The 27,334-nt window shown below is 44.9% G+C and overlaps 2 protein-coding genes and 1 pseudogene across 5 annotated transcripts in view; 2 read left to right on the forward strand and 1 right to left on the reverse strand.

Annotated features, from left to right (window-relative positions):
- LOC147636717 (sorting nexin 1-like) overlaps positions 1 to 27,334 on the reverse strand; it is a 43,749-nt gene that overhangs the window by 962 nt on the left and 15,453 nt on the right. For all 4 annotated transcript variants that reach the window (XR_015266197.1, XR_015266198.1, XM_086800200.1 and 1 more), the window contains exons 6-8: positions 13,307 to 13,466; positions 13,046 to 13,179; positions 12,108 to 12,176 (exon numbers count right to left, since the gene is read on the reverse strand). Coding sequence is in view for 2 of the 4 variants with exons in the window: in XM_086800200.1 (XP_086656326.1) it covers positions 12,108 to 12,176; positions 13,046 to 13,179; positions 13,307 to 13,466 (363 nt within the window). In the remaining 2 variants the exon portion in view is untranslated. The remainder of the gene's footprint in view (positions 1 to 12,107; positions 12,177 to 13,045; positions 13,180 to 13,306; positions 13,467 to 27,334) is intronic.
- Positions 18,948 to 22,577, forward strand: LOC147636718 (uncharacterized; annotated as a pseudogene).
- LOC147636719 (uncharacterized) lies at positions 22,634 to 24,249 on the forward strand. Its single transcript, XM_086799832.1, has 3 exons — positions 22,634 to 23,030; positions 23,136 to 23,297; positions 23,402 to 24,249. The coding sequence occupies exons 1-3, from the start codon at positions 22,659 to 22,661 to the stop codon at positions 23,822 to 23,824; spliced, it is 957 nt and encodes a 318-aa protein (XP_086655958.1). The 5' UTR covers positions 22,634 to 22,658; the 3' UTR covers positions 23,825 to 24,249.

Consider the following 27,334-nt stretch of genomic DNA (forward strand, 5'->3'; position numbering starts at 1 on the left):
AGCGACATACTGCTCAGAACCCATGAAAGTAAAAACGTCACAAGGATTACAACCTGCTGGAGATATTCAAAGAGAAATTTGCCAGAATTTTAATCATCAATATGAGAAAGCTGCAAAAAACAAAACATCACAGCAGAGAAAATAGACTTGAAAATTCTTCCCCCAAAGTAAGCAAACATTTCACAATGATAAACCCTCCCCACATGAGTGCCTATTTAGGTGTCATTCCTTGCACTGCTTTTGTGGCACTTCAATTGCCCCTTGGCCCAAAAGGAATTGGATAAACCATTTTCATTCAGCATAATCTGAGCCATTTCATCATTATGTTGCCTTCTAGTACTCTTTTCTTCTGTACAGTGTGATGTCATGTGCACGCTCTCTCGAGTGTGACGTGGACATGCTTCTACCCATTCACTAGCTCAGAGGTCGAGTATGTGGCCAGATTCATGTGTTTGTAAGGGCCATTGTGCTAGTTCATTGTAATATTGTCCAAGCACCCAATCAGCAACCCAATGTGGGCAGAGTTATTGAGTAAATGTGTGAACATACTTAGTTGGACATTATTATTAGGGTTGGTAGCCAACTCACTAACATTAGACACTATAAATAGGAGTCTAGGCCTTAGTCATATTCATTCATTGATCAATCAGTTATCATTGACTCATTGAGAACTCAAGAGCAGAGCTACCATTGACATCTCCATTCAGCACTGTATATACTTCATGTTAGTAATAAATGGTAGATAGCCTTACAAGTCTTGGGAAATTTTGGATGGTGTGTATCCCAGTGGTATGGGACGCTAGGTTATGCAGCACGTAGAGTTTTTGGGGGTGTGTACATTTTCTCACCTTCCCTTGTCCTATCCATTGGGGATAGTTAAGAATTTATGCGAGAAATTGGAAGGGTAAATTGGGAGGGGTTGATAGGATTGGGTAGGTGAATCTTTAACCCGATTTTGTGCTGACTTATATAATTCCTTGGAGGGCTATGTCGGTCCAATGGGCATTTCATTCGGTATTGGTAGTAGGTCCAAGCCACGAGCTCTATTGATTTAGACCAAGACTCACGGATTATTCCACGTGTTAAGAGTGGAAGGTAGTCAGTACTACATTCAGAATTGGTTGTTGTTTCGGATGTTATAGTCTATACGTTGGATTGTGCTGAGATTAGGAAATTTCTTATGTCGCGACACTCCTACAACAAATCATCCGGTAATATAGCGGACTTGTGTTTTTCTGATCATCCTGAATCTAATGGACAGAGAGAGGGGGTGGGATCAAGTTCTCGAGGTTATGCTTTGTGTATACCGCTCCAGGCAACCATTTCATTGGAAGAGGTACATTCCTATGGTCGAGTTTTCCTATGGTACTATTGAGCATATGCTTCTGGCCATAGCTAGAATATGTTTGGTAGGAGTTGGGTTAAAAAAAATTCCTTGAGACTTTGATAGCTTGAAGGAGACACAATTGTGGTGCCTAGATAGGAGGATTTACCAAATCCTAAAGAGATGGGTATTAAGTTACACCTAGCAGATATTTGTCTCGATGATTTCAAGTTTCCAATTCTATGAGGAGTTGAAGGATTGAAGGATGGCTTATATTCTTCAGGGACCTGCTGAGAAGATTCTACTTTGCATTGTTTCCATGGTCATATGTTGGAGGAACATCAGCTTCAGTTGAGCTAGTTCTTTAATACATGGCTATCTGGATTTGATAGACAAGCATAAACCTACATTCGAAGACAATTGATGCAGGTGGTTGTTTTCTCCTTTATTGATTACCAAGAGTGAAAGCAGGCTTGGAGAGGTGGCTAAGGTTCAATATTCATAAATCCAAGGTTATTGGCTATTTATGACTGGACTATTATTTATAGCAGCAATAAACACTATATAAGTGAGTCTTTGGTTATTATTGATTCAGTGTGGTCCTAGACCTACACCAAGAGGCTTACTTCCACCATCGACATGGCGGATCACAGGTAGTCTTGCCGAGGGCCCCTATGGGCAAAGTCCAGACACTGGTGGTATGGGACACCAGAGTTGACTGGCATGGACCTGTGGGTGTGGAACCTTAGCCCCTAGCTCGAGGGTGGTTCACAAACGCAAACCTACGGTTGGGTGGTGAGCTTGCTTGCACCCCTTTGGTTTGGATTGTACTAATATTGTTTTGTCCTATGTATTAGGGTTGATCTATGGGAGGATCTCACATGAAATGGGCTTATTGACCAAAAACAGCAAAGCTTGATAATCCATGACACGTGCATCCCGCACTTGGACATATATGTATGGCAAGTGTAGGACCTCGACTCCTCGAGTGGTAACTAGTCCCTTGTGAACCCCGGTTCAAGCCGAGTCAGGTTGCGTTCCACTCTAAGCATCCAAGGTCAGGTGTACAAGTCTCGTACATGGTCTTGGTCATATGTGCAAGTCCTGCACATGAAGCAGTGCCAATCCGTACCCATGGGCCATGGTTGTGGCCCACAAGCCCCATAGCACGTAATGGCCAGCCCTTAAAGGGCATAGGCCTACGGCCAGCTCCTAGGGCATGGACTCGCTGTCAGCCAGCCACGCCTAGAAGACCTGAGCAGCCAGTCGGCCAGCCCACGAGGCCTTCACAGCCAGTTGCCAGCCCATGGAGGGCCAGCACCCAAGCAGCAAGGTGGCCAGCACTTGGTGGCCCTATATGAAAAAGCACCTTTTATGGCATATTACAAGTCGTGGGACAAATAGCAACAGGCCGACAGGGTTTATGAGCAAACTGACCAGCCTTTTTGGGAACTATAAAAGCATAGGATTGTTTAGGTCTTCACCATCTCATATTCACAAAGTGCTGAAGGTATTCAAGGCCAAGGACAGCCAAGGGAATCCCAAGCAAAAGGTGAACTTGAAGGTCAAGAGTCAGGTACTACAGGCTGCAGGTTTACAGCCAAGGTGTGCCTACAGAAATCGGTCTTTTTCTCAACATTCAATAAAGCAAATACACCAATCCTTGGCGGGGACCCAATCGAGTGTACCTTGTCTTTGTTGTTGTTGTTCTTCTTCTTCTTCTTCTTCTCTCTCTCTCTCTCTCTCTCTCTCTCTCTCTCTCTCTCTCTCGTACTCTTATCTCCACTACATTGTGCAATCATCAAGAACCAAGGTGGTGAATATTTGTTATCAAAGTATAATCCTATTTGTAAGCTTCCACATGTTACAATCCACGTGAAAAGTGAAGTGATTGTACAACAAACAATGCCAAAATTTGTTGACTGAATAGATCGTCCCAAGAGCTGCTTGTTCGGTGGTGAGATAGTTGCGTTCCACTCTTGACAACATCCGGCTAGCGTAATGCACTGGGCAGAACCAACCCTCATCAAACTCCCACATCAGCACACTCCTAATCCACATCTGATTGCATCAACGAATACACGAAATTCTCTGGACCAATCTAACGGCTGGACAATCAGAACATTATGCATGCCCCTCTAAGAGAGGGCTCACACACAGATACACACAAACATTTAAGCAAGTGTTTACTCCTTTTTAGCGGATGTCCACACACACACATTACCACATATTTATTCAGGCTTAGAAGCCTTTCACACACACCTAAGACCTTGATTCCCAACAATCCCTTCTCTCAAGGGATTACTAATGGAGTATGCACAGGCGGAAGCATAGACAATACAAGAGAGAGAAGAGGGAGCAAAGGAGAGAGAGCTTGTAGACAAGACTACCTTTTATAATAGCTTGAAGCTTTACAATGGCAATAGCCAGTAAGTAGTGTTGAGCTATGCTTGGAATGAACTACCTCAAGTGAATATGAGAAGACCCCTTTTATAGTGCATATGTGAACTAGCCAACTGCCTCTAGAAACAGGCCGACTACCCATGACTTACTAAAAATAGAGGAAAATGATAAAAGCCCATAAAATAGGTAAACCCCATAAATACATTGAGATGCACAATTCTAACACCCCCTCTACAGGTCATAGTGTGCAAGAGTCTGAAGAAGATAAGCTGATGAAGATGCAACCATGGACCCTCCAGTACTACACATACCGGAATCACCTCAGAAAGAGTACCCATCAACTTGTTTCCTCAAAACAAAATGCCACCATGACCAGCAAGGAACTTTGCTTGGCTCCGAATTCCCACACAAGTGTGCAGTGAACTCCAAGAATAAGATGATGAGCCGCTGGATACACCGCGCCCATAATCCCCAACAGTGGACTGTGAACACATCACGTCGCAAAAGCCTCGAACAAAGAACTCGAAACAAATCCAATCCATAATCTCTACTACACCAAAGATGACCATGTCCTGTCAGATTTTTAATGCTTTGAACTCCGACTCACGGTTCCCATGCACCAACAAATAGAGTTTCCCGCCCACAAGCCTCCTCTAGCTAGAAGTGATAGAATGCACAGCGGAAGAAGGGAAAGTGGAAACACAGGAGAGAGAGTGAGAGAGAGAGATGGAGAGGAAACACAGGTGAGAACCTGCTCTCACTATCATCATCCAAAGGAATACATGTTCCGAGCAAGAGGAGAGAAAACCTCATATGTGAGGGACTGCAACAAACAATGCTAAGCAAGCAATGAAGAATGAGGGAGGCAAGCTAGCTATATATATGCCAACATGAAGGCAGTTGACTAGGGAAAAAATCCTCCACGACTAGGGAAAAGTGTCCTAAGTCTCCATAAAATATGGATAAAATAAGTGAGGGGTGACCAGCACCTCAAGCTAACATGGTTAACCCTAGAGGCTAAAATAGGACACCAAACATGAAGCCAACAACAAGGAAATGATATCCAACACCCCCTCTCAACACCGGATGCTAAGTGAACTCCAAGAAGCCAAAGACGTCGTCCTCGATCAAAGATGAAAGACTGCAGAAACAGGTACCAAGAAAGCTCCACAAGCAATCTCCTCAGCAACTCAACTACAAAAGCAACAGAACAAGCTGCTAGGTGCACCGCTCCTCTGGAAGAAAACAACCATGAGGCTACGACGTGTTGCTTCAAATAATGGTTCAAGATAGCGACAGCAACGAGAGGACCGCCTAGCTCCCCGAACCCTAACCTGCGCCCCTCCGCCTCTGTGGCTGCTTCGCCCCCTCCTTCCTCCGCCTCCCTTCCTTCCTCCATCGCTGCGCCCCTCCGCCTCTCTGCCTGCTTCACCCCCATCCACACTCCGCCTCCCATCCTTCCTCCATCGCCATTTTCCCCTGCCCCTGCCTCTGCCTCTGCCTCCCGCCCTTCTTCGCCCTCCAGTTTGCGTTGTTTCGCCTCTCCTCCTCTCCCCGCCTCCCCTCCTTCCTCCGCCTCTTCCCTCTGCGCAGCCCTGTTGTGCTGCCCTTCCCCCGCCCTTCGTCGCCTTTGCATCCAGCCATCTCCCCCTTGCTTCCCTTTCCTTTTTGCTTTTCCCTTTTCCTCCCTCCCTTCCTTTCCTCCGCCTCCTTGCCTACCTCTTCCCCTTGGTTCGGATTGCTCCTCATCCGGGTTCAAGTCGACCTTTTTCTTCGATTAGCATCATGGCTAATCATTCTCCCTCGGCCGAGCAAACCATTGTTTTTTCCGAAGCCGAGCTTGCGGTCCTCTACGCCGAAATAGAGAAAGACTCCAAAACGACCCTCATTGCCAGAATCTTTGGATCTCACCCGTCCCATCTCCAGGCTCAGGATTGGGTCCTGGCGGCTCTGCCCTCTGACTTCGCTCTACACTTTCAAGATGTCAAGTTTCTTGGAAGAGGTTTCTTCCAAGTGGATTTTGATTCTGAGGACGCAGCCTTAGAGGTTTTGAAGGGCAACCCTTTGCCATTGGGCCCGAGGAAGATATTCTTTCTTCCCTACTCCAGCTATTTTGACCCTCTTGAGGAAGACCGGAACCATTTCCCGATTACTCTCAGATTCCCAGGTCTTCCTCGCACATATTGTTAGAGGCCATCGGGTCTGCCTTTGGGCTGGTTCTTCAAGTGCCCCCACTTCACGCCTTGCCGACATCTTCTGCCCAGGTGGTCACTGCCTCGGCGGATGCTGTCCCCACGGTCATGGTTCTTGCCCGTGACATTGAGCTCTTTGAGGACAATGTTTTGCTTCCGGGCCCTTGTGGCCCTTTGAAGCAACGTATGGAGATTGCAGGTAAACCCGATCAGTGCCGGGTTTGTCACCAACAGGGTCACTTTGCTCAAGATTGTCCTCAGGCTCGAGGTCGCATGAGGCCTCGTAAGCGTGCTTCTCAAGCGCCACCTCCCTTGGTTCCTTCCCGTCCTTCAATCCGCCAGGTGTGGCGAGCTGTCTCTCACGCCCGTCCCCCTGGTGCGATTGATGGGAAGGCCTCTTGGGATCATGTACAGATAGATGATGTTTCTGGTCAGAGGGATGTGTCAGTTGATGCATCTTTGCAGAGAGATGATATCTCAGATCAAGATGATTTTGTTGAGTAAGTAGAGAGGGCGATATGCAGGATGTTCAGCACAATGGGGATCATGTATTGCAAGATTTTCAGCATGATGCCATTGCCCTTGATGCCCCGCAGGGCGAACAGGTTTCTCGTACATATGCAGGTACAGTGCAGTGCCTCGGACAAGGGCATGTCAATGGACTTTGCCTCATGGATTTTCCCGTCCTCCAGCATTATGAGAGGCGTCCTCACGTTGCCCATCGTCTTCTTAGATCGGGGGTCAAACCCTCTTCTCTTCCATGAGAATCGTCTCATGGAATGTTCAGGGCCTTGGAGGGCTTCCCACCCATGGTAGGAAGCGCCTTCTGAAGGACCAGCTTCACCCTGCTGTTACAGGAAGGTCTATGGATGTGCTTTTGTTGCAGGAAGATAAATTGGATAGATCTCAGTGTGGCAAAACTGGTAAGATGCTTTCTGGCCACACCTTCTTGTCCTCGGCAATTCGGACCAGACGAGGTGTTTGTATTTCAGTGGCAGCATCTATTATACCTCATGTTATTGGGCACGGTGTTATCATCCCTGCTAGAGCGCAGTGGATCTTGATCATGCATGAGGGTCAGAAATTGGGAATCTTGCATATCTATGCACCTAACGTGAGAGGTGAAAGGGTGGCCTTTTGGGACACCATTACAAATGTCATTCCCCAGGTTGATCATTGGATAGTGGGAGGAGATTTTAATATGGTTGAGCAACCTTCTGACAAGAAGGGTGGACGCGAAGGGGGTTTACACCCTTTGGAGCAAACCTCATGGGAGAGGTTCACGCTTTCCTTTTTTGGCAGGGATTGTTGGACTGAGGATGATTTCCAAAGAAGGCCAAATTCCTTATCTTTCTCTTGGCATAACCGCAGGAGCGGGGATGAGAGCATCTTTGCACGTCTGGACACGTTTTATGTGGATGATTGGTCCTTGGACAGAGGAGGCACAATTGCTATTATGCCTAGCACCACCAAATCCGACCATTGCCCCGTCGTTTTGTGTCTCAGGGAGCCTGGGGCTTGCTCGGCCTCTCCCCGTGTCCGTATCCCTGACTCTCTTTATCTTGATGCTGACATTTCCCTTGAGATCAGAGAGAGATGGAGATCTTGTGACGGTCCTGATCCTCGTCAATATATTGCGCTAGCTCTTGAGAGAACCAGCTATCATTATCATAGCACTGCCTTGTCTAAGAAGGAGGAGGCTCTGGACAAGGAGAGAGCTATTACACGTAGGATTGCTGCTCTTCAGAGGAAACATGAAAAGCATCCACATGCGACTTGGAGCCCGACAGTATGCAGAAGAGAGAGATAAAGGGAAGTACAAACCCTTCTGCGCTTCCTGCAACTACCTGCAAACCTACGCGCCTCCTGCAATCCTATCTGCCTGCAGCCCAACTTGGTAAGCATCTGCGCAGCCTGCCAACTCCAAGGGTGTGCATCCCTATGAGCTCATGATCTTCTATCCAGCCTGCCTGCAACCTGTTCTCGGTCCTCTCTCTGTTCCTGCTGCTGCAGCCGCCAATATGCAAGATAAGAAAAAGCAAGCGTGTCAAGCTATAGCCCGACTTTTCCCCAAGAGTAAGCTTCCTCCAAAAATAACATGGGCTCCCCTAAGCCACGATTCACTTTTAGAAAGAGGTGTTCTTTTAGTTAAAAGGTTTCTAAAACCTTTGTCCTCTCAAAACAGTTATCCCTCCCCCACATGGGGTAATAAAAAGAACCCTTAATAAGTGTCCCCAAGTGTGATCATATAACCTTTGTCCTACACACTTGTGTCTTGCGCACTATCCACCATGCTCACACCTACACTGCACAAATTCACAGGATCGTGACACCATAAGTAGAATTAGATCCCAAGAATCAGCAACAAACAAGTGATCCATGTGAAAGGATCAGACCTCATAAGCAAAACACCCTCCTTTCTCTGCAAACACTGCAAAGAACACAAGCTCGGACAAAATAAACTCTGCTCAAGATCTCTGAAAAGATCACTACTCTCCTCCAAAATCTGGAAACTCCTGTCACAGAAAGTCTCCACAAATACAAAACAGTTCCCGAAACTAATCCTCAAGTGAAGTAGCTGGAGATGGGCCCCCAATTGAGTGTAGAAAACTCCTTTGGGAAGCAAAACGCAGCCAAAACACTGCTGTCCAGGAAAAAACAGCACTCCACCGCCAACAGAAGGCAAGGAACATGAAGAAACTGGAAACCGTGTAGGCTAGGAACAAAACACACGTATAGATAATCCAAAATCAGCAAAACGCTGACTGAAACAAGAAATTCAGTATCCTCCTCAAGTACCAAACTGCTTCCAAAGCCACAATCCAAACAAAACCCCCTCTGCAAGTGATCTGTGTCCACCAGAAAAGAAAACGCAGCCAAACAAGAGGCTACAAACCTGAAAATTCAGGCGAACCAATGTCCACACCTCCTATGAGGAAAAACGCTGAAGAGAAGGTACCTTCGGGTCCAACAAATGAAGCCCAGATGAAGGTAGAGCTACCAGCAAGATCTGTTCAGAAAAATAACGCAACAAGGAGGGGTAGATGCTGAAAACACTGCAAATCTGCTGTAGGAAACACCAGTAAAAGAAAACACAGCAAACCAGGTGCTGCTGCCCTAAAAACATTGCAGCCGACAGGTGAAGGGGGGTTCTCAGAAGGTCAAAACCTGATATGGATGACGACGGGCTGCAGAGAAAAACACCTGGAAGAAGCCAGCCGACCAGCAACAACCCGAGAGAAAAAAAACGCAGATCTGTCCACCTTGCTGAAAACACAAAAAAAAAACGCAAGAGGGAGAGGAGGGAGCATCCAACACTGTAGATCACTGGCGCTCTGATACCATGATAGAATGCACAGCGGAAGAAGGGAAGGTGGAAACACAAGAGAGTGAGAGTGAGAGTGAGAGAGAGAGAGATGGAGAGTAAACACAAGTGAAAACCTACTCTCAATATCATCATCCAAAGGAATACATGTCCCGAGCAAGAGGGGAGAAAACCTCGTATGTGAGAGACTGCAGCAAATAATGCTAAGCAAGCAGTGAAGAATGAGGGAGGCAAGCCAGCTAAATATATGCCAACATGAAGGCAACCGACTAGGGAAAAATTCCTCCACGACTAGGGAAAAGTGCCCTAAGACTCCATAAAATGGGGATAAAATATGGGTAAAATAAGTGAGGGGTGACCAGCCCCTCAAGCTAACATGGTCAACCTAGAGGCTAAAATAGGACACTAAACATGAAGCCAGCAACAAGGAGATGATGTCTAACAAGAAGCACATGGGGGAAACTGCATGTATACTAGAGAAGTACACCATCTTGGTCCTCTCAAGCCGGAAGCACCCTGGGAGTTCTTTTGAGATGAAGAGTCTTGTCCTTCTTGGACAAACAATCCTTCGACAGATTTCCTCGCTTCCCACATGAGAAGCAACGATTCCGACCATTCTTCTGTACTGAAGTAAGTGCCTGATCTGAACTGTTAAGAGACACCTTTGGACGAAGTCTTCTTCCAAGAGAAGGGAAATAAGGTCATCAAAATCCAACTGAGTGGTTGTGACCTAGCACCGCAAAGCTCGATAAACCACATCATACTCCGAGGGAAGCTTGGTAAGGATAAGTGCAACCAATTGAGCAGAGAATAAAGCAACACCCATTGCCAATAAACTCTTGTGATTCCGCACGAAATTCATCCTCTTGATCCTAAATCCACCTCCTGGAGTTCTGAGGACGCTCAGGCTTCTTCTCACTGCCCTGAACAATCTCCCACAAACCCTTGTGGATGAACCAGATCTACATATTCAGCTTCCAACAAGGGGGGAGCCATATCCACAACAACAAAGTACACAGATCTCAGCACTCCAAGACTCCTCTCGAGCACTCTCCAATGAAGCGAGGCACAAGGATCAATCAAACCCCTCTCAAATCTGAGAGAAAAAGAGGCTGAACAGCAACAAAACAGTCCACCAAATCACACAGAAATACCCAACCAAAGGGAGGGGAAGCCGGGGAGGAAGAGGACCAAAAAGAGCCGCTTGTCAGCACCTCCACACCAAACAAAACACCTTCAGCTGCTGCTGTCCAGGACTGAAGAACAGCCCTTCACCTTGCGAAACTGCTGAAAATAGCACTTTGAAGCTTGCCTTTGATGCTCAGCACATAGCAAAACAGTAGAGGCAGCCAACAGACAGAAAACACAGATGAAGAGGGGTTTGATGAGGCAGAAAACGCAGCCACCTTGCAAAAAACGTAGGTGCAGATCAAGCTCCAAAAAACACCAGCAAGAAGGAAGAAAGTCGCCTGGAATTGGAGAGCCGGGACCTCAACGTCTCATACCATGTTGGAGTAGAAATAGGCGGAAGCGTAGACAAAACAAGAGAGAGAAGAGGGAGCAAAGGAGAGAAAGCTTGTGGATGAGATCACCTTTTATAATATCTTGAAGCTTTACAATGGCAATAGCCAGCAAGTAGTGTTGAACTATGCAATGAACTACCCCAAGTGAGTATGAGAAGACCCCTTTTATAGTGCATATGTGAAATGGTCGACTGCCTCTAGAAACATGCCGATTGCCCACGACTTACTAAAAATAGGAGAAAATGATAAAAGCCCATAAAATAGGCAAACCCCATAAATACACTGAGGTGCACGATTCTAACAATTACCTCATACTATGTCAAGGATAAATGTTAGGCTCATGGCCTAGTTTCGCATGCCAGTCATGAGTTCCCAAGGGTAAAGTACACACGAGATCAAGTCGCTCACATTCACAACACACAACTCACATTTGAACAACAAACAACACATAATTGAACAAAACACAACACATTTTTTGGACTTTAATAAGGCCAAACATTCACACAAAGAAATTCGACACAGACATGGAAACACGCTTTTGTGCTCTGTAGCACCACATTTATGATCATCCCCCCTTGATACCAACTTGGCCTACTCATTTGATGGCTTAGCGGTTGAATTATTACAGAGAACACATTTTTCATCTCTTTCTTTGGAAAAATTAGGATTTTGCTTTAGGAGGTTGAAGCAACACTCCAATGCTTGATATATGCCCTCAATTTTGAAAAATGATGTAAAATTTGAGAATAATGCTTCAATTAAGTAGGATCCTCAGCCAGATGTTAGCTTAGAAGATAACCCATAGTAGTACTTCATACTTTTCAGTTTATACCTTACATGTTAAGGCATTGATAGCTAGTTTTCTTTTCTTTTCTTTTCAGTTTTCCATGATTCAGTATTCTCATAGATTCATTGTACCTTTTCTCATAGACCCATTGGGTCTTTTAAAGATGTTAATATGAGTTTCCATGGACAGTTTTGTATCGCCCCAGTGAGATAGCTATGTTTATGTTTTCTTTTTGTTTTATTTTCCATTCCATGATGAGATATGCCATGGACATTATTGTATCACTTTGGTCTCATAGGCCCATTGGGTCTTTAGTAGACGCTTAATATATCTTTCTTTCTTTCTTTCTTTCTTTCTTTCTACTTTTTACTTTCATGCATTGTGCTCTCATCTCAGAACATGCAGGAGATCAAAATCCACTAATCCACTGCTAGTCATCAATCCTACAAGGATTTGACTAAAGAAGGAAAAAAAAAGACAAACAGAAAAGTTGGCTTGGAAAACTATAAAGTTCCGTCCTAAGAGGTTGCAACAGGCTAGAAAATATTGAAACCTTGATAGACTGCACAGTCCGTACGTACTCCTTCAATGGTTCTTCAAAATTCATCATCAAATCTTGACCCTGCAATCAAAAGATCTTTTCATCAGTTGCAATGGACACCATGAAGTTCCAAAATGTCATGGACAATTTCCCATCATACAGCATAGCTTTCATGCTTAACTTCACAGGCAACACTCCAAACACCAACCCTCTTTTACTTTGAAAAACATTCATAACCTTTTATTTGAGTCTTTGGCATGCTGGTGAAGTGTTTAAAATGGCGTACACCTATCAATACATGTTCTTTCTTATTCACCACAGGCAAGCTAAATCGCATCAAACTACATCCTCACAGCCCAAGGTCTGCTATTAGTGTGGGAGTAACTTGACATCCAAGGCCTCACACCATACGACCTCCAACAGACAAACAGAGACAGATGGTTCTTATCATACAAAGGCATCACACTTGCTTTCGTGAGTACACCTAATGTGCATGTCATAGTTACCGAGGATCATCATTCGTCCCTTTCCAAACATGCCATTTTGTAGAACACGTTTTCAATGCATGTCATACATAAGGCCTTTATCTATTATTTTGACTCTCTTAATGTTTGCTATTTTCTGAGGCATGTCCATTGTTTGCTATGCTTTTTTTGAGAAAAAAAAGCATCGTTTGTATGTCAAAACACGTGGACCTGGCATTCTCTTGTTCAGGTTTCCCCTCAAGGAACCCCGTTTCTGTTTCCCCAAGGCAACTATGGTGCACGTCCATATGATTGTACATTAGGTGTATGATTGTGTACTCATTTGCATACAGGAGTACACCTGGTGTGCATGTGTGCATGCTTGCTTGCATATAACTGTCAAATAAGTATAGCTGCTTTTGTAGCTTATAAGAAAGTACACCTGGTGTGCATGCTTGCTTGCATATAACTGTCAAATAAGTATACCTGCTTTTGTAGCTTATAAGAAAGTAGCTCTGATTGAGAACCGAGTTCCGAAAATGCCTTCTGGAGATTTGCATTCTCACAACCTCCTAGATCTTTGATTGCCTTCCCAAAGTCCACAAGTGCCTGACCTAGCTCTAAAATGCCAACAACCAAAAAAAAGTGTAGAACATTTCTCTTTAGTTTTTCTTTTTTAATTATTTTTCCTAAAAGGCCAAAAACTTACAAAAGCTAGTAAGTGAGCAACTTTCTTCAATAACAAACCTGTGTGGCGCTTGGCTAATCGGAAAGATTGTTTTTGTGCTTCTGCTAGATGGTCCTCTAGTTCAAAAATGTAGTGCTTCAACTTCTCATAATCAGGATCTGACTCTTCAATAGGTTTATCTTTCCCAAGCACAATATCAGTGACCTTGGATTGTACATCCTGTAGACAAGCATAGAGATTGATCAATTAAGGAAAAATCACAACAGAGAACACCATGCTGTGTCGGCACAATAATGCATATGTCAGCAAGCAAACAATACTAAAAAACGCAACCATAAACAATGTTGTTTACCTTCATAATTGCAAAGAATACAAAGTAAAGATACAAATTTTTGAAAATGAAGTTAGATTGATAGAGTAACTATCAAGACAAGAAACTTAGCAAGCTATGATTTGAATCAAGAAAACTATTAAAAATGAGAGAGAGAAATGACATGAAATGTCATATTAACATCTTCAAAAGACCAGAATGACCTATGAGACAAAAGTTACAATCAAAGGTCCGATACAAGCTGTCTGTGGAACAAGAAAGATAATATGAAGAGGGGTATGATCAGATGAGTGATAGCATCCCCGCGGGCGCGCCGGGGGGGGTTGGGGAACTCTCACATGGGATGCTGTAACATGAGGCCAATCTCATCCGAGGCAAAGTGCTTGGTAGGCCTCTGCTAGTGCCTGGCTATGATCAGCTGTATCCGCCAGTGCATACGAGATCTCTTGCTAGGTCCTCTGAGCCTCGGACGTCTAGCTCCACTAAGTTGTAGCACCCGATCATGTGTCACCTCTTGAGAGGCGGCTCTCGGGGGGGGGGGGGGGGGGGGGGGGCAGCAGGGGAGAGAGAGACAGAGAGCCTATTAGTAAGCCAAGCAATACTTATGTTCTCATCATGTCATGTGCACAGTGTGTATCTACCGTGTGCTACACGCACACAAGACTAGCTTCGAGGTTGGGGAAGCTTCGAGCTAGGCAGCAAGCTGATTGGCAAGCTAAGTTAGGGATAGACTAACGGGCGGGCACCCAAGTATGGACGGGCGCATGCCCCGCAGCCCCCCCCCTCCTCCGGGGCCGTGCCGTCACGCCCCCGCACCGCACCCCCCCCCCCCCCGGCACGGTGCCATGCCGTGCCGTCACGCCCCGCAGCCCGGACCGTGCCAATGCCCGATGACCAACCAAGAGCCTATAAAAGGGTGGCCAAGGTTAGTCATTAGTCATATAGAGTCTCGTGTGTCTTTGTGAGAGCTCTATGGTCAGGAGCCTCGATCTAGTGCAGGCGTGCACTTGCTTTATGCAGCCGAGGCCGACAACAATCTCAAGGCCCACAAGGGTAGCTTCGTGGCGGTATGGGACGTCACAAAGTAGAGATTGGTCGGTACGTTCATCTAGTTAGCTCAGCTCGTGGCTCGATGGGGATAGCCAAGACTTGTGGACTTGCCCACGGCTGTCAAGGTTGGGAAGTGAGTCAAGCCTGCACCCCCGTCATGTTTGTTTGGTTTGTTTGCAGGTTTCGAGTCTTATACTAGGAGCGTCCTACGAGGAGATCCTATGGGGATTTGATAGTGGTATCAGAGCAAGCCTCGTGAACGAGCAAGTCGGTAGGTAGAGAAAAAAAGGTCGAAGAAAAGACATGAGTTTGAGAAGCTTACTGTTTTTCTGTTCATACTGCCGTTTTTTTTTCCCCAATTTCAACATGTTGCTTTTGCATCGTAGAAACCCGTGGTGAAGGGTTGGTATTGTATGGGTTGTTTGCTTTGCAAGAAGAAGGGTTGTAAGTGTTTCAGCTGTATGAACAGTTTGAAGAGAGAGAGAAGAAGAAAAAACCTGTCGGCTGTTTGTGTGTGTGTGTGTGTGTGTGTGTGTGTGTGAGAGAGAGAGAGAGAGAGAGAGAGAGAGAGAAGTAGCGCTTGTGTGGCTGTATCGCCTGTGGGGTGGATTGCAGCGTATAAGTGGCTGCACATAAGCCACTGTGTGGCTGTAGCGATTATGTGGCTGTGTGGCGCCTGTGTGGCTGCGCAGCTTTATGGGGGAAGTAGTAGCCGAATGAGCCCTTGAGCCAGTCATACGCAAGTATGCACAGGTAGGTTTACGCACGCGTGTATATACAGGCGCAGATGGGCAAGTATGCGCACACAAGCAGCAACTCCAGTCGGCGCTCACAGGCGGGCACGTACAGCAGCGCTGAAAGTCGGCGCTAAGGCTGCTGCAAAAAAAATCACTAAAAGCAGTCGACGGGTGTGGCAGAGTTTTTTTATATTTTTAGCTTTCATTTTTTTTTTAAAACCCACGCCACGTTTACTTTGCCTTCGTTTTTTTTGCTGAACCTTAGAAAGGGTTTAAAAAACCCATACTTTGCTTTATAAATGTTTTTTTTTTTTGTAACAGAATATATATATATATATATATATATATATATACAAAACACAAAAGCAAAAGCAAAAGCTAAGTCAGCTTTTCGGGAAGCATATATATTCCCCTCAAGCGGGCTTCTTGCCACACATCTCTCAAGCTCTCACTCTCCTTGTGCAAGATACATATTTTCTCTCACCTTGCCCTCTTCAAGATATCGACCCAAGAATCCGAGTTGGAGTCCATTCTCAAACGTGAAGACCCGCCGGCTACGGAAGCCACCGATGCCGATCTTTTTGACGATTTTGTTTCAAAATCAGATTTCCAAGAGTTTAAAGTTGCTCTCGAAGCTTCTTCCTCGGAACGTCAAGCACAAATCGCCGTGCAGATGCAGGCTTTAAAGAACTCCATCTCTTTGTTGACCACTATCCTATCTACTCTTTCGGGTATGGATACCTTAGCATCTGCTTTAGGCCCCAATATTACTCCAGGAGAGTTTGGGAGCGAGCAAAAGCAGCGTACCAAGGAGATAGTGGACACTTGGCTACATAAGTGGCAAGTCCATTTTCAGTTTTATCCATATGACGATGGAAAAAAGATCCAATTAGCAACAGGTTTTCTCTCAGGCAAAGCTTTGCTTTGGTGGAAAGAACTCAACCCTAAACCAACGACTTGGATACAGTTCGAAGACGTCTTCAAGAAAGAATCCCTCAAGAAAGAGGATGACTATGATGTTGTTTGCCGGGTTTACTACTTTGACTATGACCTCACAGAACCTCACTTATGAGGTCTATCTTCAGAAATTTAGGGACTTGCAGCAGATGAAAGCTACGAAGATGGATTCCACCACTCTTTTGGGTTTCTTCGTAGCCGGTTTACCCGACTCATACCGTTTACAGGTTAAAAACAACAAATGCAAAACTTTGGACGAAGCCATTCATTCCGCTCGTATCTATGATGATACAATGGTCTCTTCCAAGTCTAAACCCGTTACCGAGCAGGGGAACAAGCACAAAAGGAAGTTCTCCGCACCAATGACTAGCACGACAGAGGAAAAGTCTTCGGACCAACCTTCAAAGAATTCGACTTCGACCCCAGCGAAGAAAAAACATCTCCTTAAGGCTTTGAAGCTCAAGAAAGAGGGACGTTGCTTCATCTGCGAAGAAAAAGGACATATGTGTAACGAGTGCCCGACGCAAAAGGGTGCAAAGACCAACACAGGACCCAAGCCAAAGGCAACTAACCAATTGTCTTTGACAGGTACGTCAGTTACAGTACTTTCTCACCCTAGTATATGTTCTGATTATCTGTTCAACTCTTAAGTTTTTGACTTACATGATCTTCTCTGAGTTTATGGAGAAGTAAATGGCCATAGAATCCACATTCTTCTAGACCCTGGCAGCTCACACAATTTTGTTAATTACAAACTTGTACAGAAATTAGGTCTTGACACAACACGCAGCGATCATACCTATGGGATACGCCTACCTGCGGGTCGGCAAGTATGGGATCGAAAGGTGGAGACGCTACCGATCCGGATTCAGGACTACAAAGATACTCTAGAATGCTATATTATGCACCTAGAACATGTAGACTTGTTATTAGGGATTGAGTGGTTTAAGACTCTTCAAGTCCAGATAGATTGGTCTAGTCATATTTTTTCTTTTGAACATAGGAACACCCAGTATAGTATTTTAGGTGATTGTATACATCCCTCTCAAGGACCTCTTGTAAATACAATTGATTTTGGTAATATAATGGATTCTTCTTTGTATACTGCTTTCCATTGTGTATTGATTCCACTTTCTTCATTTCTCATACCTTCTATGGATGTCAATGAATTAAGTGTATTTGAAAGCAAAGAATTACAGAAGATACTTGATTCGTTTCAAGATGTATTCCCTAAGAAACTGCCATCGGGCTTACCACCTGAAAGGGCAGTAGATCATCGTATTGACCTGATCCTTGGTGCTCACCCCATTAGTATTCCACCTTACAGGATGAGCCAAGTTGAGGAAGATGAGTTGGCTAAACAACTCGAAGATTATTTGAGGATGGGCCAGATCCGTCCAAGTAAATCACCTTGGGATGCACATGTGTTGCTTAGGAGAAAGAAGAACAACACCTGGAGAATGTGTATAGATTACAAGAGATTGAACAAGCTGACAATTAAGAGTCGTTATCCTCTCCCTAGATCAGATGACCCGATTGACCAGTTAGCGGGAGCGAAATATTTCACGAAGATAGATTTACGTACTGGCTATCACCAGATACGTATTCATAAAAGGCGTGTCGAAAGAACCGCCATTCGGACTAGGTATGGCCATTACGAGTTTCTCGTATTACCTTTTGGATTAACCAATGCTCCAGCCACTATCCAGTAAATGATGAACGATCTTTTTCGTGAACATTTAGGAAAATTTGTGGTTGTATTCCTGGATGATATTTTGATATGTAGTCGTACTCTTGAGGATCACGTTAGACACCTCACGATTGTCTTAACTATTTTAAGACAGAATCGACTATATGCTAAATTAAGTAAATGTGAGTTTTTCATGACAGACATCATTTACTTGGGACACAAGATCACTAGAAATGGATTGAGCATTGACTATGACCGAGTTTAGAAGGTTCTGGCCTGGCCTATACCGCGAACAGTGAAACAACTTCGTTCTTTTCACAGTTTTGTTATTTTTCTTCGGAAATTTGTGCGGGAATACTCTCAGCTCACACTACCGATGACCGACTTGTTGAAAGGTCGTGGACGTAAGTCAAATCAGCCTATCACTTGGAATAACGATCTGGATATGGCCTTCAGACTTTTGAAAGATAAAGTCAAGAAAGCACCTCTCTTAGCATTACCCGATCCTAGTCGGCCTTATGTTCTTGAAACTGATGCCAGTGACTATGCCATCGGGGCTGCTCTATTTCAAGATGGTAGACCGGTTGCTTGGAGAAGTGGTATTGACTGATCATGTGACATGTGACATGTGACATGTGAGAGGTTAAGACCGTAGTAATCACAACCTTAGTCTAACTAAACTGCACTTAATGATGTTTAAGAGATAGACAAATATGTGTCAATGCAATGCAGCTATATTAGATGATGAATGTGGTTACAATGAGATCCAAATGGATCTATACTACTGAATATGCTGCCTATATGCTGAATATACTGATATGATGAATGAACTGCTGTCCTGATGATGAAACGCAGATGCTCTCCTGTTTCCTGGGAAGAAACGCTGAGGAGATAGATGCGTTTGCTGAATATGCTGGACTGAATGCTATATGCTGATGCGTTGGCTGAATATGCTCCTCCCAAAGCTTCCTGGAGGAGATGCGTTGGAGAACACCCTGCTGTATGCTGCTGAACTGATATGCGATGATGTTCTCAGCCCCTTCTGGAGTAGAAACGCTGAGGGACTGAGGCTGAATGCTGAATGATGAACCTGAATTGCTGAATGGAGAGGCGCCTATATATATATGCAAGAATGCTGCTGGTCGGCCAGCATAAGTGCTGTCGGCCAGATGCCATGTCCACAACTGCTGTCGGCTGCCTGTAAAATGCCTATAAAATTGCATAAATGCCAATAAAATACCTGATGACTCCTGATGATGCTAATGATGCTAAAATGATGCCATGTCACTCTACACCTGACTGGTGTGCACGTGACATTCCCCGCTGCTAAACTGTTGATGGGTGGTATACCTGGCAACCTTCGACTCCTCTGTGATCCTTATCCTCCGAACCACTGCCCCCTTCTGTCTTCTGCTGCCGGGACTGAGGCCGTCTGCGGGAGTGAAATCCTTCGAGCCAAGACTCTATGTACTACGGGAACTGAATGGCAAATACCTGAGTCACCCCTGACCTGCCTGTGGAAACCTTTCACCTACCATCTCCGTCGTACCTAAAGCTCTGAACCTCCTGAGGCGATGTTGGAGCAAACTTCCGTCTTCTGTGGAAGAGAAACCCCCTGCTGCTGCCAGTTGAAGCCCAAAACTTATGTCCTCCTTTGATGATGGATGTCATTCTTTCCCAGAGAGTTCATGGGCAACATGTATGCCTTGCAGATGCAAGATGGACTGCTAGGATGACTGCAAAGATGACTGCTATGCAAGCCATGTGCAACCCTATATGCTGTGCAAGAATGCAGATGGATGGGTTACTAATGCATACCTAAGGGAAAATCCCTAAGGGTGGCTTGCAAAATTTTGAGAATTGGGTTTAACTGTGCGGAAGCGATTAACATGAAGTCTGACTGAATGACTGATGGAATGAACATGCTCTAAGGCTGGTTACCCTGTAACGCTCTGATACCAATGTGACATGTGAGAGGTTAAGACCGTAGTAATCACAACCTTAGTCTAACTAAACTGCACTTAATGATGTTTAAGAGATAGACAAATATGTGTCAATGCAATGCAGCTATATTAGATGATGAATGCGGTTACAATGAGATCCAAATGGATCTATACTGCTGAATATGCTGTCTATATGCTGAATATACTGATATGATGAATGAACTGCTGTCCTGATGATGAAACGCAGATGCTCTCCTGTTTCCTGGGAAGGAAATGCTGAGGAGATAGATGCGTTTGCTGAATATGCTGGACTGAATGCTGTATGCTGATGCGTTGGCTGAATATGCTGCTCCCAAAGCTTCCTGGAGGAGATGCGTTGGAGAACACCCTGCTGTATGCTGCTGAACTGATATGCGATGATGTTCTCAGCCCCTTCTGGAGTAGAAACGCTGAGGGACTGAGGCTGAATGCTGAATGATGAACCTGAATTGCTGAATGGAGAGGCGCCTATATATATATGCAAGAATGCTCCTGGTCGGCCAGCATAAGTGCTGTCGGCCAGATGCCATGTCCACAACTACTGTCGGCTGCCCCATAAATGCCTGTAAAATGCCTATAAAATTGCATAAATGCCAGTAAAATACCTGATGACTCCTGATGATGCTAATGATGCTAAAATGATGCCATGTCACTGTACACCTGACTGGTGTGCACGTGACAGATCATCAGTCAATCAAGTATGTGTGTGATGCGAATGATTTGAGAGGAAGAAAAGCTCGTTGGGCTGAGTTAATGCAAGATTTTGATTTTGAGATCCGCAAGGTTGATTCCGTACGTACGTACGGATCCGTACAGTACGGTACAGCCGTACGGTACAGTACAGTACCGTACAATACCGTACTGTACGGATCCGTACGGTTTTTTTTTAAAAATAATAATAATACGTGGCGTGGCGTGGCGAAACGTGTGGCGACCATGCGCTTGCGGATAAGCGACCAGATTTTGGGCATTAAGCGAAAAAAATTTGGGTCCATGTGAATACTTGCACAATCGTGTGTACCTGCAAAACTCTGCAGAGTAGCTTCTTCGCTCTTCTTCGCTCTCTCTCACGCCCAGGCTTCATCATGCCGCGCAAGACCAACCCGAACTGGGCAATCCACACCAATGTCCTGAGGGTTGTTAACACCCCTTCTCAGCAAGGGTCAGGTACTCGGCTAAGGGCATGCAAGTATTGCGGGGAGCAGTACACTAGCACCATAACTCGCGTCATCAAGCACATGATAGGTATCGGGTGCACCAATCAATGTGGTCCATGTGATAAAATACCACAAGCTGTGAGGGACCAATTGATTGCGGAGAATTGTCCTGCAATGGGTGGTGCAAGCAATGTTAGAGGTGGTGAAAGTACGCAAGATGCTCTCCATGATGCTTTTATTGGAGATGTTACAGGTTCAGGTGCAGTAGATGAGGGTGAAAGTCTTTCGGCTTCAGCCCAATCCACCACAGGCAGGAAGAGGGCACGTATTGCTGATGATGAGGACCTCCTGCCACAAGATGCGAGAGGTACAGGGGAGGCATCAAAGCAATCCACTCTGCGTTCTTGTATCTCATCACAAGCTTGGGTAAAAGAGCGACAAAGGGTGGCAGAAATGGAGATTTGTCGCACTCTTATTGAGTGTAATATATCCTTCAATGTGTTAAGGACAGACCAATGGAAAAGAATGGTGAAAGCAATTGCGCAGGTAGGGCCTACTGAGACATGGACAGGTCTTCAGTATACGAAGATGCGTACATCCATGTTGGATGAGCAGAAGGCCTTGATAGACAAGGCGCTCACACCTGTGAAAGCAGGTTGGCAGGAGTTTGGATGCACTATTATTTCGGATGGGTGGGCAGACATTCGCAAGAGGCACATAATCAATATCCTTGTGTCATCTTGCTTGGGCACCTATTTCTTGCGTGCCGTGGATGCAGGGAGAGCAGGCGACAGGATCACAGGGGAGTTCATTTATGGCCACATTCGACAGGCTATCCTTGAGGTTGGGGAGGACAATGTTGTGCAGGTGGTGACCGACAACGCCTCTAACTGCAAGGCAATGGGTCAAATGGTCGAGGCAGAGTTTCCACATATAGTGTGGACTCCATGTGCTGCCCATTGTCTTGATTTACTTATGGAAGACATTGGGAAGCTTGTTTGGGTGCAGCCCATTGTTGCAGATGCTGTAAAGATCACCACCTTCTTCCGCAAGAAGCATCAAGCTCTTGCCATCTTTCGGAGCCATAGCCCTTTGGATATGGTGAGACCATCCAAGACCAGGTTTGCCTACATGTTCTTGGTCTTGGATAGGCTCTACAAGATAAGAGATTCACTATCATCAACAGTTGTGGATCCAAGGTGGCGACAGATGCATAATTCAGAGGATGAGCGTACAAAATACTTGCAGAGGCGGATCCTGGATGATGATTTTTGGTAGCAAGTTCATAGCCTTTCAGTTGCACTTAAGCCCGTGTATGTCCTTCTCCGACTTACAGACATGGAGGGTTCTGGGGCTGGTCTTTCATTTGTTTATGCAAATGAAAGACCATGTTGCTCAGTGCTCCATGATGACTGCTCAACGGTAAGCAATAGTTCTAATTTCTTCCTCTTTCTTTGATTTTTATGACTTCTCGATTCTCGATTCTCTTAGCACTATAACCTAAGACATGTATGTTCAATCTCTCATTTTCAGCCGAGGTGAGATCCTGGACATTGTAGACAAACGGTGGACATTCATGAGCCGTCCCATCCATGCGATGGCTGCCATGCTCCATCCTCTCTACAGGTCGCCAGAGCTATGGAATAATACTGCTTTGTGCATGAAGCAGTCAGAGTATGTGGGAAGGATGTTCTCAGAGGAGGAGCAACTTCAGATTGATAGAGAGTTCACCACTTACATGAGTGGTATTGGTGCTTCATTTGCGAGACCTGTGTCATTGAGGAAGGAAGCCATGAAATTCCCTTTGACATGCTGGCACTCTTATGGAAGGGTTGGTCTTCCAAACCTTTCACGAGTTGCTCTTCGTGTTCTATCTCAGGTAACTTGTAATTAATCTCTAAAGTATAATCTTCGGAAATGAAGATTGATGTTTTAGCATTGAAAGATTTACAAATTTGCTCGCATTGCACTCATTTTTGCACAGGATTGCTCGGCTGGAGCATGTGAGCGGAACTGGAGCTCATACTCCCTTATACACACTAAGATTCGGAATCGCCTTAGTACTTCTCAATTAGAGAAGTTGGTGTATTGCAGAGCTAACATGAGGCTCGTGCGAAGCTACCATGCTTTGGGGTCACCGAAGCAGGTATACATTGAAATTTGGACTCAATAAGAACTTAGAAGTAGAAATTTTTTGTAGTTCAATGGATGTCCATTGTCCAATATGCAATTTGTGGCATGTTTAAACAGGTTGATCCAACACTACTCAAAATGGTAGATGAACCCAGCCCGGAGCTTGTGGATCGGCAGATTAGAGATGAGCAAGAGGAGATTTTGAGAGCTTTACATAGAGAGCTTGAGAGCGTGGATCGTTGTGTGACCCGCTCACGTGCACGATCTCTCAGCATTCCTCTACGCCCGGCAGCTCCAGATCCAGGCTCTGCGAGACGAGAGAGCATTCGCAGGGGAAAGCTTCCAGTTCGTCGCACCCAGCAGAGGCGTGCAAATGAGGCTGTCGAACTCATTCACACTCAGATTCCCGAGGCACATGATGAGGATGCACTGGAGCTTGTTGCTACTGAGCCAGAGTTCGATGAAGAGAGCAATGGTATCAATGATGGAGGCATGCTCTCTTCAGAAGACTCATCATCTTCATCTGATGATGAGATTTGAGACTCTTGCATCTAGACTCTAGAGTCTAGACAACTGTGTAGTGTTTCATTGTTTTGCTTTTTGCACTTGTGGACCAGGACATGTGCTGGCAGCTGTAGACATGATATTTGTACTCTCTTTTATTATCTATGACTTTCATGGTTCTTGCTTATATCACTATGACTGTTTAATGTTAACATGAGGTATTGTGTAATGGGCTTGGTAACTGATAATTGATTTAAACTTTAAGTAATGAGGTTCAATCTCTTTATTTTAAGTATTTTGGTTGCTATGTCTACAAAATATTCAGGTTTCTAGAACTGTTTACAAATGGTACGTACTGTTTACGTACCTTAAAATTTGTTCCGTGCAGAAGTACGTTCCGTACGTACTGATAGCGTACCGTACACTACGTACCTTACCACCTTGGAGATCCGTTATCGGAAAGGGTCCATGAATAGTGTTGCAGATGCGCTTAGTCGAATTAGAGAGGTGAATACTTTGTCGTTCACCGAGATTTCTACTGACTTATTTCAGTCATTGAGAGAGCTTTGTAGGATTGATAGTTATTTTGGTCCATTTTGGCAGAAGATCCAAGACGGGAGCTCATTGATTGACCAAGACTCAATGACTGAGCAGCCTATCATTCAGGCTGCAGGAGGTCACTGGATCATTCGGAATGGTTTACTATTCCGTAATAACAAAATTTGTGTACCACAGATCCCGGACATTATGTCCAAGATTCTTAAGGAGTGTCACGATGCCCCTTCTGCCGGACACCCCGGGGTACACAAGACCTTATCATTAGTGAAACACACTTTTTATTGGCCAAAGATGAAAGGGTATGTAGAAGATTATGTTCTCAAGTGTCAAGTTTGTCAAGCAAATAAAGCTGAACGCTTTAGACAGGCTAGGTTGTTGCATCCTTTGCAAATCCCAGGTAATAAATGGGAAAGTATTTTCATGGATTTTATTACCGGATTGCCAAGAACACATCAAGGCCATGATTCTATTTGGGTTGTGGTAGATCGCTTAACAAAAATGGCTAGATTTTTACCGACCCGGAAGACCATTACAACTACGCAATTAGCAAGGCAGTTTATCGAGCAATTGTTTAGACTGTACGGGCTACCGAAAGACATAGTCAGTGATAGGGACTCTAAGTTTACGAGTGATTTTTGAAAACTTGTTTTTGAGAAGTTGGAAACAACTTTGAATTTGAGTTCCTCATATCATCCTCAATCTGATGGCCAGACACAAAGAGTGAATCAGATTTTGAAGGATATGCTTCGAGCATATGTATCCAAAAGACAGAGTTCGTGGGAGGATTATCTTCCTATGTTAGAATTTGCATATAACAGTACTAAGCATACGAGTACAAGTTTTAGTCCTTTCATGCTTATGTATGGTTTTCAACCTAGATCACCTGTTACAGTGCGATTCTCAGGACTTCAGCATGATGCAATACGTAATTTTTTACAAGATATGCAAGAAATGTTTAAGAAATGTTACAAGTTGTGAAAGAATCTATTATAAGTGCTCAAGACAGAGACAGATTTTATTCTAATAGACATCGTTCACCCAAAGAGTTCTCTGAAGGAACGATGGTGTATTTGCGAGTTCCGAAAGATTCCGAGGCTTTACGGACAGGTCGATCTCCGAAATTATCTCCTAGATACTGTGGACCATTTCGTATTACACGACGGATTGGTTCAGTCGCATATGAATTGGATTTGCCTTCTCATGTGAAAGTTTATCTTGTATTTCATGTCAGTAGACCTAAGGAAGTACTGGGTGGAATAAACCAATTAGTTACTCCTCAAGAAATGATAGATGTCGAGGACATGACATTTGTTCCACACGAACCTGAAAAGATTCTTGGATTTCGTGAAAGAAGATTGTGTAATACGCTTATCACGGAATACAAGATCAAGTGAAGGATCGTGTTGAGGAGGACTCTACATGGGAGACATTGACTACTCTTCAGAGAGATTACCCTAGCTTTTTAGTGAGCTTAGGAGTGAGCTCTTAGAGGAAGGGGAGTGTCGAATCCCCACCAAATCTCCTCGTAGTACGCTCCTCGTACGAGACTCGAAACCTGCAAACAAACCAAACAAACAAGAAGGGGATGCAGGGCTGACTCACCTCCCAACCATGACAACCGTGGGCAAGCCCACAGTCTTGGTTGTCCCCACCGAGCCATAAGCTGAGCTAACTAGGTTGACGTACCAACCAATCTCCACCTCGCGACGTCCCATACCGCCATGAAGCTACCCTCGGGGACCTCGAGATTGTTGCCGGCCTCGGCTGCGTAAAGCAGATGCACGTCTGCACTAGATCCAGGCTTCAAACCATAAAGCTCTCACAAAACATGCGTGACTCTATATGACTAATGACTAACCTTGGCCACCCTTTTATAGGCTCTTGGCCGATCATCGGGCGTCCACACTTGGACGCCCGCCCGTCCATACTTGGGTGCCCGCCCGTTAGTCTATCCCTAACTCAGCTCGCCAATCAACCTGCCTAGCTCCAAGCTTCCCCAAACCTCGAAGCTAGTGTTGTGTGCGTGTAGCACACGGTAGATACACACTGTGCACCTGACATACTCTCCTTCCTCTAAGAGCTCACTCTTGAGCTCACTAAAAAGCTAGGGTAATCTCTCTGAAGAGTAGTCAATGTCTCCCATGTAGCGTCCTCCTCAAAACGATCCTTCCACTTGATCTTGTATTCCGTGATAAGCGTATTACGCAATCTTCTTTCACGAAATCCAAGAATCTTTTCAGGTTCATGCGGAACAAATGTCATGTCCTCGACATCTATGATTTCTTGAGGAGTAACTAACTGATCTGTTCCACCCAGTACTTCCTTAAGTCTAAGGACATGAAATACACGATGAACTTTCACATGAGAAGGTAAATCCAATTCATATGTAACCGAACCAATCCTTCGTGTAATACGAAATGGTCCATGATGGGGAGAAAACAGCAATTAGGGTTAGAGTTCATTCATGGGAGACATACACAGAGAAGCAAGGGAGAGAGAGAGAGAGATGTGGGGATAAGTCAACTCATGAGGCATGAGTGTGTGACTCCCCTATCACACATGTATATTGCACTAGTACACATAGTGCACTTAGTACATTAAAAGTACTAAGTGTACTATGTACTATAACTTATGGGCTTGTACACACTATAAGGGTGGGCATAACGCCTTTACCCCAACAACCTCCCACTTAAAGGCAAAGTGCCCTTAAGTAAAGGAAAAGAAAAAATCAGCATGTACATGATAATATACAAGGCCATATCAAGGCTGAAACTGGCCTCATCCAATGCCCATCAAGTGTCTGCAATGAGCAAACCGCTCCGGAGGCAAACTCTTTGTCAACAGATCAGCCGGGTTGTTATCCGTGTGAATCTTAACAAGCTGAATTTGCTTGTTCTCTATCACCTCTCTGATGAAGTGATACTTCACATCCACATGCTTCGTCTTTGCATGAAAGACAGGGTTCTTTGCCAACTGGATGGCACTCTA

Source organism: Cibotium barometz, chromosome 7, assembly GCF_041138505.1.
Source record: "Cibotium barometz isolate CiBa-2024 chromosome 7, ASM4113850v1, whole genome shotgun sequence".
Taxonomy (NCBI): domain Eukaryota; kingdom Viridiplantae; phylum Streptophyta; class Polypodiopsida; order Cyatheales; family Cibotiaceae; genus Cibotium; species Cibotium barometz.

Bases quoted from the DNA above. Each gene is read 5' to 3' on its own strand.
- LOC147636719 (XM_086799832.1), top strand. From the start codon at position 22,659: ATGTATGTTCAATCTCTCATTTTCAGCCGAGGTGAGATCCTGGACATT. The intron at 23,031-23,135 runs GTAACTTGTAAT...ATTTTTGCACAG, and splicing joins CTCTTCGTGTTCTATCTCAG to GATTGCTCGGCTGGAGCATG. The intron at 23,298-23,401 runs GTATACATTGAA...ATGTTTAAACAG, and splicing joins CTTTGGGGTCACCGAAGCAG to GTTGATCCAACACTACTCAA.